General features: G+C 42.0%; 1 protein-coding gene across 1 annotated transcript in view; it reads left to right on the top strand.

The window, feature by feature from the left end:
* Window positions 1–4,167: 4,167 nt before the first annotated feature.
* The window catches only part of LOC128667077 (uncharacterized), a 114,578-nt gene continuing 103,677 nt past the window's right edge, over window positions 4,168–15,068 (top strand). Inside the window, exon 1 of the mRNA XM_053721964.1 lies at window positions 4,168–4,313. Within this exon, the coding sequence (XP_053577939.1) occupies window positions 4,206–4,313 (108 nt within the window). The 5' untranslated portion in view covers window positions 4,168–4,205. The remainder of the gene's footprint in view (window positions 4,314–15,068) is intronic.

The raw sequence follows: 15,068 nt of genomic DNA, 5'->3' as shown, positions 1-15,068 counted from the left end.
AGAGAAAATGACACTGCTGCTGCCTTAGCTGTGTATATATGTCATTGTGCAAGAGAAACTGTCACTGCTGCTGCCTTAGCTGTGTATATATGTCATTGTGCAAGAGAAACTGTCACTGCTGCTGCCTTAGCTGTGTATATATGTCATTGTGCAAGAGAAACTGACACTGCTGCTGCCTTAGCTGTGTATATATGTCATTGTGCAAGAGAAACTGTCACTGCTGCTGCCTTAGCTGTGTATATATGTCATTGTGCAAGAGAAACTGTCACTGCTGCTGCCTTAGCTGTGTATATATGTCATTGTGCAAGAGAAACTGTCACTGCTGCTGCATTAGCTGTGTATATATGTCATTGTGCAAGAGAAACTGTCCACTGCTGCTACCTTAGCTGTGTATAATATGTCATTGTGCAAGAGAAACTGACACTTCTGTTGCCTTAGCTGTGTATATATGTCATTGTGCAAGAGAAACTGTCACTGCTGCTGCCTTAGCTGTGTATATATGTCATTGTGCAAGAGAAACTGACACTGCTGCTGCCTTAGCTGTGTATATATGTCATTGTGCAAGACAAAACTGTCACTGCTGCTGCCTTAGCTGTGTATATATGTCATTGTGCAAGACAAAACTGTCACTGCTGCTACCGTTAGCTGTGTATATATGTCATTGTGCAAGAGAAACTGTCACTGCTGCTGCTTAGCTGTGGATATATGTTCATTGTGCAAGAGAAACTGACACTGCTGCTGCCTTAGCTGTGTATATATGTCATTGTGCAAGAGAAACTGTCACTGCTGCTGCCTTAGCTGTGTATATATGTCATTGTGCAAGAGAAACTGTCACTGCTGCTGCCTTAGCTGTGTATATATGTCTGAGTGAGCAAGAGAAACTGACACCTGCTGCTGCCCTAGCTGTGTATATATGTCATTGTGCAAGAGAAACTGTCACTGCTGCTACCTTAGCTGTGTATATATGTTATTGTGCAAGAGAAACTGACACTGCTGCTACCTTAGCTGTGTATATATGTCATTGTGCAAGAGAAACTGTCACTGCTGCTGCCTTAGCTGTGTATATATGTCATTGTGCAAGAGAAACTGTCACTGCTGCTGCCTTAGCTGTGTATATATGTCATTGTGCAAGAGAAACTGTCACTGCTGCTGCCTTAGCTGTGTATATATGTCATTGTGCAAGACAAAACTGTCACTGCTGCTGCCTTAGCTGTGTATATATGTCATTGTGCAAGAGAAACTGTCACTGCTGCTGCCTTAGCTGTGTATATATGTCATTGTGCAAGAGAAACTGACACTGCTGCTGCCTTAGCTGTGTATATATGTCATTGTGCAAGAGAAACTGACACTGCTGCTGCCTTAGCTGTGTATATATGTCATTGTGCAAGAGAAACTGTCACTGCTGCTGCCTTAGCTGTGTATATATGTCATTGTGCAAGAGAAACTGTCACTGCTGCTGCCTTAGCTGTGTATATATGTCATTGTGCAAGAGAAACTGACACTGCTGCTGCCTTAGCTGTGTATATATGTCATTGTGCAAGAGAAACTGTCACTGCTGCTGCCTTAGCTGTGTATATATGTCATTGTGCAAGAGAAACTGACACTGCTGCTGCCTTAGCTGTGTATATATGTCATTGTGCAAGAGAAACTGTCACTGCTGCTGCCTTAGCTGTGTATATATGTCATTGTGCAAGAGAAACTGTCACTGCTGCTGCCTTAGCTGTGTATATATGTCATTGTGCAAGAGAAACTGACACTGCTGCTGCCTTAGCTGTGTATATATGTCATTGTCAAAGAGAAACTGTCACTGCTGCTGCCTTAGCTGTGTATATATGTCATTGTGCAAGAGAAACTGTCACTGCTGCTGCTTAGCTGTTGAGTATATATGTTATTGTGGGCAAGGAGAAAACTGTCACTGCTGTCTGCATTAGCTGTGATGGTATATGTCATTGTGCAAGAGAAACTGTCACTCGCTGCTGCCTTAGTCTGTTGTATATATGTCGATTGGTGTGCAAGAGAAACTGTCACTGCTGCTTGCCTTAGCTGTGTATTAATAGTCTATTGTGCAAGAGAAACTGACTTGCTGCGTGCCTTAGGCTGTGTATATATGTTCATTGTGCAGAGAAACTGTCACTGCTGCTGCCTTAGAGCTGTGTATATGTTCATTGTGCCAAGAGAACTGTCACTGCTGCTAGCCTTAGCTGTGTATATATTGTCATTGTGGCAAGAGAAACTGGCACTGCTGGCTGCCTTAGCTGTGTGTATATGATCATTGTGCAAGACGAAACTTGACACTGCTGCTAGCGAGCTTAGCTGTGTATATTTGTCATTGTGCAAGAGAAACTGTCACTGCTGCTGCCTTAGCTGTGTATATATGTCATTGTGCAAGAGAAACTGTCACTGCTGCTGCCTTAGCTGTGTATATATGTCATTGTGCAAGACAAACTGACACTGCTGCTGCCTTAGCTGTGTGTATATGTCATTGTGCAAGAGAAACTGACACTGCTGCTGCCTTAGCTGTGTATATATGTCATTGTGCAAGAGAAAATGTCACTGCTGCTGCCTTAGCTGTGTGTATATGTCATTGTGCAAGAGAAACGGTCACTGCTGCTGCCTTAGCTGTGTATATATGTCATTGTGCAAGAGAAACTGACACTGCTGCTGCCTTAGCTGTGTATATATGTCATTGTGCAAGAGAAACTGTCACTGCTGCTGCCTTAGCTGTGTATATATGTCATTGTGCAAGAGAAACTGACCGTCTGCTGCCTTAGCTGTGTATATATGTCATTGTGCAAGATAAACTGACACTGCTGCTACCTTAGCTGTGTATATATGTCATTGTGCAAGAAAAACTGTCACTGCTGCTGCCTTAGCTGTGTATATATGTCATTGTGCAGGGGAGACTGACACTGCTGCATTAGCTGTGTGTATATGTCATTGTGTAGGAGAAACTGGCACTGCTGCTGCCTTTGCTGTGCATATATGTCATTGTGTAGGTGAGGCTGGCATTGCTGCCTAAGAGGGGTATACATGTCATTGTGTAGGTGAGGCTGGCATTGTTGCCTAAGAGGGGTATACATGTCATTGTGTAGGGGAGGCTGGCATTATTGCCTAAGAGGTGTATACATGTCATGGTGTAGGGGAGTCTGGCATTGCTGCCTAAGAGGGGTATAGATGCCATTGTGTAGGGGAGGCTGGAATTGCTGCCTAAGAGGGGTATACATGCCATTGTGTAGGGGAGGCTGGAATTGCTGCCTAAGAGGGGTATACATGCCATTGTGTAGGGGAGGCTGGCATTGATGCCTAAGAGGGGTATACATGCCATTGTGTAGGGGAGTCTGGCATTGCTGCCTAAGTATACATGCCATTGTGTAGTGGAGGCTGGCATTGCTGCCTAAGAGGGGTATACATGTCATTGTGTATGGGAGGCTGGCATTGATGCCTAAGAGGGGTATAGGTGCCATTATGTAGGGGAGGCTGGCATTACTGCCTAAGAGGGGTATACATGCCATTGTGTAGGGGAGGTTGGCATTGCTGCCTAAGAGGGGTATATAAGCCATTGTGTAGGGGAGGTTGGCATTGCTGCCTAAGAGAGGTATACATGCCATTGTGTAGGGGAGGCTGGCATTGCTGCCAAAGAGGGATATACATGCTATTGTGTAGGGGAGGCTGGCATTGCTGCCTAAGAGGAGTATACATGCCATTGTGTAGGGGAGGCTGGCATTGCTGCCTAAGAGGGGTATACATGTCATTGTGTATGGGAGGCTGACATTGCTGCCTAAGAGCGGTATACATGTCATTGTGTACAAGGATGCTGGCATTGCTGCTGCCAGTACTTTTTATACATGTCATGGAGTAATGTATATATGAAGAGGAAGGATAATATTTCTTTAGTTTACATGTGTAGTTATCATACCCATATATACTCATATACTCTATAAAGAAATATTGGCACTACTGCTTCCAGCACAGTACGTCTCATCTCACTAAACTGGCAGAGTTACATTTTGTTATCAAATTGGTATTAGAATAGCAGGGAGTTGGTCAATATTTGATCTGCAATACTGATCTGTCCTTTGTTCTCTGATCTCCTGGCAAGTAGATGGTGGCTGCATAGAGGACACTAGCAGGCATCAGTGGGTGGGTGCTGGGACATATAAATGACATTCTCTGTGATTAGGGCACATTTACTGTCACACAAAGACATGGGGACCTTCTCTTTCTGGCTGTCTCTGTCCTGTCTCTTGGCTGCTGGCTATGGGGACACCTTGTTGTGTGGGGAATTGAGATGGCTACCACCAAATTTAAATCAGGTAAGATTTAGTGAGAAAAGAGAACAGGAAATTGTGACGTAAAAAGGCAGCAGGTAGCCAGACACTTAGACTGGGAGATCAATCTAGCGTATAACAAGGTTTATTTAAAAATACATTTTTGTTTTAGGAAATGTGCTTGCACCATGGACCATAGGCAAAATAAACAAATTATACAAAGTATACAGCTCAATGTTGCAAATTGTCGCAATCATCTACATTATTTTAAAACGAAACCAAAAAGTGTAATGTCAGCACTGGCCAAGTAATAGTAGTGTGAAGCCGGTATGTCTTAGATAGACTGCTTGTGACAGGGCTTAGATCAATCGATCAAGCATCTCCGTAGCCACTGTAATGGGACCCAGTAGAAAAGGATTGCTGCTAGTAGTGTGAGTGGTTATTTTTCCCAACCGCTCAATGCCAGGAAACTGCAAAGAGAAAAAAAGACAAGCGCAACCCAACTAGGTGCAGGTCATTGAATATACGTATGATTGTGCATAAGTGATAAGTGAACACTTACAAGATTAAAAACATAAAAATGCATTAAAACATATATTCCATTCAGTCTGTGCTTGGTGATGAAATTGCTCTGCTGTCCTTTTTCACCATAGCCGTAAAAAACAAATGTGAACGAGGGTATACAAAAGATGATCAGTTCAGCAAGTCTGAAGGAATGAGGTAAATCATTCAAAGGTTCTTCTGAAGGAGTATAGTATTATTCTTGTAAGATTTGTAAGATTCTCTACGCGTTTCGTCAGTATACAATCTGACTTTTTCAAGTCATTCAATTTTTTCTCTTGAAACAGTCAGATTGTATACTGACGAAACACGTAGAGAATCTTACAAGCATAATACTATACTCCTTCAGGAGCACCTTTGAATGATTAAACTCATTCCTTCATACTTGCTGAACTGATCATCTTTTGTATACCCTTGTTCACATTTGGGGGCCCATTTATCAAGCTTCGTACAGAGCTTGAAGGGCTGTGTTTCTGGCGAGCCTTCAGACTCACCAGAAACACAAGTTATGAAGCAGTGGTCTAAAGACCACTGCTCCATAACCTGCCTGCCTGCTCTGAGGAGGCGGACAGACATTGCCGCAAATTGGCCGCGAATCTACAGGGTGCAGCATTGCACCAGCAGCTCTGTGACAAGAGCTGCTGGCGTAATGCTGAATGCAGAGAGTGTGTTGCTCTCCGCATTCAGCAAAGTCTGTCGGACATGATCCGCAATGTCGGATCATGTCCGACAGGACTTTCATAAATAGGCCCCATAGTTTTTACGGCTATGGTGAAAAAGGACAGCAGAGGAATTTCATCACCAAGAACAGACTGAATGGAATATGTTTTAATGCATTTTTATGTTTTTAATCTTGTAAGTGTTCAATTATCACTTATGTGCAATTATACGTATATTAAATGACCTGCTCCTAGTTGGGTTGCGCTTGTCTTTTTTTCTCTTTACAATCTACATTATTTTACCTTCCTTGATTAGGGTTGTCATGTATCCAGTATTCAACTGGACCGTCCAGTATTTCAACAGTCTATCCAGTAAAAATAAAAAAAGACACTTAAAGGGACAGTCTAGTCCAAAATCAACTTTCATGATTCAGATAGGACATGCAATTTTCCAATTTACGTTTATCACAAAGTTTGCTTTGTTCTCTTAGTATTCTTAGTTGAAAGCTAAACCTAGTAGGCTCATATGCTAATTTCTTAGCCCTAGAAGGCTGCCTCTTACCTGAATGCATTTGACAAATTTTCACTACTAGAGGGCGTTAGTTCATGTGTTCCATATAGATAACATTGTGCTCACGCACATGGAGTTACCTAGGAGTCAGCAATGATTGGCTAAAATGCAAGTCTGTCAAAAGAAATGAGATAAGGGTCAATCTGCAGAAGCTTAGATACAAGGCAATCACAGAGATACAAAGTATATTAATATAACTGTGTTGGTTATGCAAAACTGGGGAATGGGTAATAAAGGGATTATCTATACTTTTAAACAATAAAAATTCTGGTGTAGACTGTCCCTTTAGAGGGACATAAAACAGCATGAAATAACATAAGTTTCTAATTATATACTGCAGCCAAAGCTTACCTGGAAAACGGTTTATTGTTTAACCCTCATTAACCCCTTTAATTCAGGCATAGTTTTATTTGCAGCAAGCTCCCCCCTGGTCATTTCCATATATGGAAGTTGCTATCCAGGCCACAGCTACGGCAGAATGCACTAATGCACATGCACGGTAGGGGGCATAGTCACATGACACCTGACTAAAGCAGTACACGGTATAATGCTGAAGCTTTCACAAAGCATGTGACATTATCCCCATGGAAACGAGCAAGCCTCTTGGCAACAAACAATAGCAGTACCTGCTGTCCCTCCTCAAACCCCCCTTACTTGCATAAGTAGTTTTCCTCACATGCACACTCTGTTATATACCTAAGGGTTTGGAGTAAGACACTGATAAGAGGGTGGAGTAGCTACATCTGGGAACACTAAAGTTTACGTCATTTTGCAGATTTTTGGAAATTTTATTAAAAGACTTATAAGCTTTTTTTCCACTTTTCTTTTCCACACACTGTTTTATAATATGCACATAACTCAAACTGTTTTATGGCACTTTAAATGCCGGTTTATAAAATTTCCAGCATACTTAAAGGGACAGTCAAGTCCAAAAAAAACTTTCATGATTCAAATAGGAAATGTAATTTTAAACAACTTTCCAATTTACTTTTATCACCAATTTTGCTTTGTTCTCTTGGTATTCTTAGTTAAAAGCTAAACCTAGGAGGTTTATATGCTAATTTCTTAAACCTTGAAGGCTGCCTCTATTCTGAAAGCATTTTGACAGTTTTTCACCACTAGAGGGCTACAGTTCATGTGTTTCACATAGATAACATTGAGCTCACGCACGTGAATTTACCGAGGAGTGAGCACTGATTGGCTAAAGTGCAAGTCTGTCAAATGAACTGAAATAAGGGGGCAGTCTGCAGAGGCTTAGATACAAGGTAATTACAGAGGTAAAACATGTATTATTATTACTGTGTTTGTTATACAAAACTGGGGAATGGGTAATAAAGGGATAATCTTTCTTTTTTAACAACAAAAATTCTGGTGTTGACTGTCCCTTTAAAACCTCAAATTTTTCTTTCATGATTTGGATAGAGCATACAATTTTAAGCAATTTATTTCTCTTATCAAATCTGCCTAATTCTCTTGGACTCCTTTGCACTACTATGTAAGCCAATGGCAAAAAGCATAAATAGGCAGCCACCAATCAGCAGCTAGTTCCTTAGGTATTCTTTTCAACAAAGGATAGTAATAGAATAAAGCAAAACAGAGCATGCAATTTTAAAAATCTTTATCTAAATCATGAAATTTTAATTTTGACTTTACTGCACCTTTATATGCAGAATATTGAGGTCTAGTTTCTAAAGTGAGGTGTGAGGATTAGGGAGAGTGTAACTCAATATGCAAAAATAGAAGTACAGGAAACCAAAAGTCTTTTACAAGTCTTTTGTAAAGCAATAGAAAAAAAAAAAAGCCTAAGAATTGGTCAATATCAAGTAGCAAAGAGCAGAGTCAAGGAACAGGCCAAAGGTTGGGTACCGTGAAATCAGTCCAGTAAATTGGTACCAATGGACAAACAAAAGCAGAGTCCAGAAACTGGGTTAAAGGTCAGGTACCGTGAGATCAGACCACCAACTAGGTACTAAGGGGCATGCAAGAGTAGAGTCTAGGAAGAGGCCAAGGTCAGGCACCGTGAGATCAGTCCAGGCAACTAGGTAACAAGAAACAAATGAGAACAGAGTCCAGGAACAGGACAAAAGTCAGGTACCATGAGATCAGTCAAACAACTAGGTACCATGGGGCTAACAAGAGCAACGTCCAAGAACATGCTAAAGGTCAGGTACTGTGAGATCAGTCCGGCAACTAGGTACTAAGGGGCAAAGAACAGAGTCAAGGAACAGACCAAAAGTCAGGTACTGTGAGATCAATCCAGCAACTAGGTTCCAAGGGACAAACAAGAGCATAGTCCAGGAACAGGCCAAAAGTTAGGTACTGTGAGATCAGTCTAGGAACTAAGTACCAATGAACAAACAAGAGAGCAGAGTCCAGGAACAGGCCAAAGGTCACATACCGTGAGATCAATCCAACAGCTAGGTACCAAAGGACAAACAACAGCAGAGTCCAGGAATAGGGCCAAAGGTCAGGTACCCATTATATCAACTATGTACCAAAGGGCAAACAAGAGCAGAATCAATGAACAGGCTTAAGGTCAGGTACTTGTGAGATCAGTCCAGCAACTAGGTACCAAGGGACAAGAAGAGGAGAGTCTAGGAACAGTCAAAAGGTCAGGTACCATGAGATCAGTCCAGCAACTAGGTATCAAGGAACAAACAAGAGAGCAAAGTCCAGGAACAGGCCAAAGGTCAGGTACTGTTAGATCAGTCCAACAACTATGGTACCAAGGGACAAACAAGAGCAGGGTTCCAAAAACAGGCCAAAAGTCAGGTACAGTGAGATCAGTCTAGCAACTACTGTACCAAGGGACAAACAAGAGCAGAGTCCAGGAACAGGCTAAAGGTCAATTACTGTAAGATCAGTCTAACAGCTAGGTACCAAGGGACAAACAAGAGCAGAGTCCAGGAACGGTCCCAAAGGTCAGGTATCGTGAGGTCAGTCCAGCAACTAGGTACCAAGGGACAAACAAGAACAGAGTCCAGGAGCAGCCCAAAGGTTGGGTGCTGTGAGATCATTCCTGCAACTAGGTACCAAGGGGCAAAGAAGAGCAGATTCCAGGAACAGGCTAAAGGTCAGGTACTGTGAGATCAGTCCAGCAACTAGGTACTAAGGGGCAAACAAGAGCAGAGTCCAAAAACAGGCCAAAAGTCAGGTACAGTGAGATCAGTCTAGCAACTATGTACCAAGGGACAAACAAGAGCAGAGTCCAGGAACAGGCTAAAGGTCAATTACTGTAAGATCAGTCTAACAGCTAGGTACCAAGGGACAAACAAGAGCAGAGTCCAGGAACGGTCCAAAGGTCAGGTATCGTGAGGTCAGTCCAGCAACTAGGTACCAAGGGACAAACAAGAACAGAGTCCAGGAGCAGCCCAAAGGTTGGGGTGCTGTGAGATCATTCCTGCAACTAGGTACCAAAGGGGCAAAGAAGAGCAGATTCCAGGAACAGGCTAAAGGTCAGGTACTGTGAGATCAGTCCAGCAACTAGGTACTAAGGGGCAAACAAGAGCAGAGTCCAGGAACAGGACAAAGGTCAGGTACAGTGAGATAAGTCCAGCAACAATGTACCAAGGGACAAACAAGAGCAGAGTCCAGGAACAGGCCAAAGATCAGGTGCTGTGAGATCATACTAGCAAATAGGTACAAAGGGGCAAACGAGAGCAGGAATCCATAAACAGGCTAAAGGTCAGGTACTGTGATATCAGTCCAACAACTTGAGCAATGTCCGGTAGGTGGACAAGTTGGCACAGTAATACCAGATAGATGTAGTAAAAACAGGCAGAGGGCAGGTGCGGGTGTTGCAGCCATATTGTACTTCCTCTATAGCTCAAATTTTCTATTTCTGCCTAGCTATCTAAAAGCTGCTGGCTAATACTATTTAATACTGCCTCTCTAACCATGTGACAAGAAACAGCCACAGACATCAGTTTTAGAATAGCAGAGGGATGTTTTACCAGGGAGCACTATTATTTAGTTAGTTTTGTAAGGGATCCACAAATGATAAAACGTGAAAATGCTGCGTAGTGAATGGATGCAAGATGCTTTTTACATCATAATTATAGTTGCATTATTATTATCGTATGTAATAAACAGAGGGGGAAGTAGGAATTAAGTAAAGCCAACATTTTCAAAATTATAAAGGTTTTAAAAAGCATATATTTTTGTATAAATAATGAATATGGTGAAGTGGTAATTTGACACAGGCTTTAGATATTGTTATACTCCAATATATGAATTGGTTTATGATGTGCCTGATTGGCTTACATTAGGACCTCAGGAGCCAATCAGTATACAATACAGCATTTAAATAAGTGGAATATTTTTGGGCAAGGCAGTCTATGAGTAAGGCCACTTGCGAGCCGAAACGCGTAAGGCTGCCTAGGCAGTCTATGAGTAAGGCCACTTGCTAGCCAAAACGCGTAAGACTGCCCACCTGCAGGTCTTATGTCTAGCTTACTTTATCGTTGATTTTGCATCTGGATGTAACACTTACTATTGGTCTTAAAAATAAAAGATGGAGATTTCACTGGATTCCTCTTTCCTTCAAACTTATAAAAGCATACATGCTTGTACACTTGGTTTACCTGCATATTTTGTAGCTTCCTTCAGCAAAAAGCATTTTCAACAAAATATTTTTCAAATGTAGACAGAGCAAATATGTCCTAATTTTATTTTAAAAATGTGCTTCTCAACATATGAAATTCACTTTTTTTTTTTTTTTAAAGAACTGAAGTTACATTTATTTTTAGTAATTTATAGCTTAGAAAGGAAGTTGTACAAAAAAATGTCCGAAACAACAATCTCCTTGATTTATAACACCAGACACTATAATATGCCTTTGCAACTATAAGATGAATTGTCTTTTTGTTTCATAATTGTGATGGTTGTGAAGTTGGTAGAGGCTTTTTAAAGCAACTGTGTGAACCAGACACGTAGAAAGCTAATGATCTGCCCTACTCTAAGTTAAAGTCAACCTCATCAAAACACAAATGTGTCAGTATAAAGGACGTCCAAACACTTTAAAGGCTTCACAATCCAAACAGGAAATTGGTAGTTGATTTGATAAGATGCTGTTGAGCCTTCTGTTTTTTTAAGAGCTCACTAAAAAATAAGATTGATGAAGTCATCTTGTTCTTGTGTTCATTTTTCTTCTTTATGGTATAGTGTATATTTGTGTGCCTGATGATCTGAGGAGGTTTGACAGATAGTTTTAAAAACTTGTATTTAACCAAGATATATATTTTTTTATATAATTTATATTTTTATTGAGGAAATATTCAAATACAGCAGCAAGTTTACAGTCCTTGGAAAACAGAAAGCGTCACTTGTACATAGTGTCATCAAACCTTCTTAATAATGAGAAAACACAAAAAAACAAAATGAAAAAGAAACTGCATCAAATACAACTCAAGTTATTGAGAATACACATAACTGCATGGAAACCTGAGACTAAGAGAATGGAACCACGATAATACAATTCTTAAAGGCAATAGCTGTCTCGAATACAAATTAACAGGTTTGGTATAGACATCTTGATTAATTAGATTAACGCACATAACTGTTTTTCCTCAAAGGCAACAACCAACTATGACACTAATAAACATGCTAAAGGTAACAAAACCTCAGTTTTTCTATAGTATAATTAAATCGCTTAGAGTAACTCCATTTCTGGCCCACTTTTGGGCCAACTAGAACATTAAGATGAATTTAGATGATAAATACACATTAACCTCTCTTGGGATATTGGTAAGAAAAGAAACCTTTCAACTGGTATGTATATATATTATATATGCACCCTCCCTAGTGGGGTGAGCTCTTGGATGAGGATCAAGTATAAGTAAAATGGAATCAAAGGGGGATAGGATAATTCCAATTTACTCCCTTATCTAATCACCAGATCCGTCCGGTCAGTGGAGTTGATATAAGGAACGATTACCCGAAGGGGACTGAGGAAGGGGTGTGGGTAGGTAAGTTAGAAACACATCAGGGACTATAGCTGGGAGAGCATAGAGGGGAGATAAATGGGGGGGGGGGGGTGAGAGACAAAGTATGAGGGGGGAACCTGAATGTAGAATTCAATTCCTCCAGGAAAGCCTGAGAACCTCTGTTTAGGCTATGGACCTCTAGGGTCCTCTCGTATTTGGGCCCATAAGTCCCATAGTTTCCAGTATGTGTCAATCCTATTCAGATGCTGGTAGAATCCTCTGTCCATCATGGCATAGGTTTCTATAATTTTTTCAATGTCAGATATAGTAGGAGAATCTACCTGCCTCCACTTCCTTGCAATGGAGGTTTTGGCGGCTGCAAATATAAATATAGCCAATTGTCTATGATTTTTAGGTGTTTGTCTTGCAAAGATGTTTAAGAGAGCCACCTTGGGGGTCCTCTGAAAGAGTAAGTCCCTACTGATTTACAGAGTTCAAAAATATCCTTCCACATTCTCTCTAACACTGGGACAGGCCCCACCATATATGGAGGTCCGTGCCCACCTGACCACAGTTTCTCCAACAGAGGGACGACTGGGATGGGGCCATCCGAGCCAACCTCAAAGGGATGTAATGCCATCTCAGGCATACCTTCAAATAAAGCTCTAAGGAATTGGCACAGTGAAGAGTTTTTTTGGTAAGCAAAAATGTTTGTGACCAAGTCTTTTCAGATATTTGGAGGTTTAAATCCTTTTTCCCATGCCCTCAACTGCCATATAACACCGAGCATTTCATCCTTCAGCATTAACATATAATGGGGAGGACAACGGCCTCATCAAGGATTGACCTGTTTTCCCATCTCTGCTCCCAAACAGTAGGAGCTCTGAGGGCCGGGGGGGAAAGCCCCAGCTCAAAAGGAATCTGTGGAGGCGGAAACGCTCAAAGGAAAACCACTGAGGTAAGCTTATATCACTTCCTTGCGAAACTGGTTCCGCTAACTGTAAGGTATTTCACTGGTACAGATTCCACTGGAACCACTTGGTAGCATGGGAATCTGGGATGAGCTCTAAGCAGGGCCAGCTATCGAGTGGATGGGAGGATGGATGTGGGGCTATGTTTACATGATTGTCTGATAGACTTCCAACATCCTAATGCTTGTTTCACTATGAGATTCTGGATATCTACCGAATCAACCAAGTAGTCCGGAATCCAGGGGAGGTCCTCAAGTTGAATCCCAGGCAGGAGGGAGAACTGTTCAACTTTCTTCCAGCTTGGAGGGTTATCTTTTATCCCCCAGCTAGATATGTAGAGACAATCTAGCTGCCTCATAGTAAACGCCAATGTTGGGGAGTGAAACTCCCCCTAAGTGATCGGGGCCTTTGCAATGTTTTCTTGCTTGGTTTTTTCCCTTGCCAGATATATCTGGAAATTAAGGCATCAAATTTGTCTAAAAGAACTCGGGGTATATTAATAGGAGGCAACGGAAGTAGTAAAGAATCTTTGGCAGAAGGGTCAATTTGACAGAGGCAATACGTCCTAGCCAGGATACCTCGCCAATGACCATGAGTTGAGTAAAGTTCTAGTCTCTAGTAGGAGTTTGTCATAATTTTTGGACCTGACTATATCTACTTTTGGACCTAATTGGACCCCCAGATTGGTAATGGTGTCTGAAGCCCATTGAAACTGATAAGAGTCTCAGAGAATCTCCATTTCAAAGCTAGGGATATATATCGCAAGTGCTTCAGTCTTAGTCAGATTAAGTTTGTAAAAGCTGAGGGAGCCGAACAATGATATTGTTTCAAAAAGCGCCGGGAGAGAGCCCAGAGGGCTGGTCAAGAAGAGAGTGACATCGTCTGCGAACAGCGCAATCTTTTCTCCTCCTCCTCCTCTCTCCTTCTCTCGTAGACTCAGCGGGACCCTCTAATCCTAGGGGAGTTTCTAATTGCCTGGGCTAACGGTTCGATAGCTAACGCAAATACAATGGGCGAGAGAGGACAACCTTGCCTCGTACGATTTGTCATTGGGAAGCTTTGGGTGCAAAATCCCAATCCACTCACTCTGGCACTTGGGGAGCTGTATAGCGCCTGTATGGCTACTACTATTTCTTTGGGGAATCCAAAAGATAAGAAAGTCTCCCACAGGTACTCCCATCTGACCCTGTCAAACGCCTTCTCAGCATCCAATGACAGGGCCAGCATGGGCACCTTCAGACGATCTGCTTCCGAGAAAATATTTAAAATGCGCCTAGTATTATCTGGGCCCTCTCTCCCCCAGGTAAACCCCACCTGATCCGGATGGAGGAGGTTAGGTACCATATGGCGTAGGCAATTCGCCCACAACTTTGAGTAGAGTTTTACGTCTATGTTGATGAGGGAGATGGGCCTGTTACTAGCACATTGAGTAGGATCTTTATTAGGCTTTGGTATCGCAAGGATTGTTGCTTCCAGGAGTTCATTCCTGAAGGAACCTTTTTCCCTAGCTTCCGCAAAAGTCTGGAGGAGGAGCGCCGAGAGTTCTGGGTGGAAGGTCTTATAGGAGATGGCCGGGAAACCATCCGGTCCCGGGGCTTTCCCATTCTGAAGTTGAGTAATTACTACCTTCAGCTCAGCAATCGAAAAAGGAGTCATGAGTTTATCTATCTCAGTCTGAGACAGTGATGGCAGATGAAGGCCTGTAAGAAAGGCTTGGATCTCATCCCTGGGTAGGGATTTTAGTCTCTCCCTCTGTTGGAGATTATAGAGATTTGAATAGAATTTTGCGAAGGCCTCTCCGATGTCTTTAGGGGAGGTAACTCGATTGTTTCCCTGACCTAAGGAAAGAATGCGGGAGTAGGCAATTCTGCCCCTCAGCTTCCTAGCTAGGATAGTGGACGCTTTGTTTCCTTGATAGTACAGTAATTGTCTGAATCTAACTACTGCCGTCCTGACTCTATTTACCTCTATCTCCTTAATTTGAGTACGTAGGGTCGCTATCTCATCTGCTAGTCTTTGGTCAGGGTTATGAAATTCACTTTTGTTTTAAGAAGAATGAATGCATGCGCATATTAAAGGGACAGCATAACTGCATGTAATAGACACTACTATAC

The sequence above is a fragment of the Bombina bombina genome, chromosome 7 (assembly GCF_027579735.1).
Source record: "Bombina bombina isolate aBomBom1 chromosome 7, aBomBom1.pri, whole genome shotgun sequence".
NCBI lineage: Eukaryota > Metazoa > Chordata > Amphibia > Anura > Bombinatoridae > Bombina > Bombina bombina.
The sequence above is the reverse complement of the archived record's forward strand: the minus strand, read 5'-3'. Positions and strand labels throughout refer to the sequence as shown.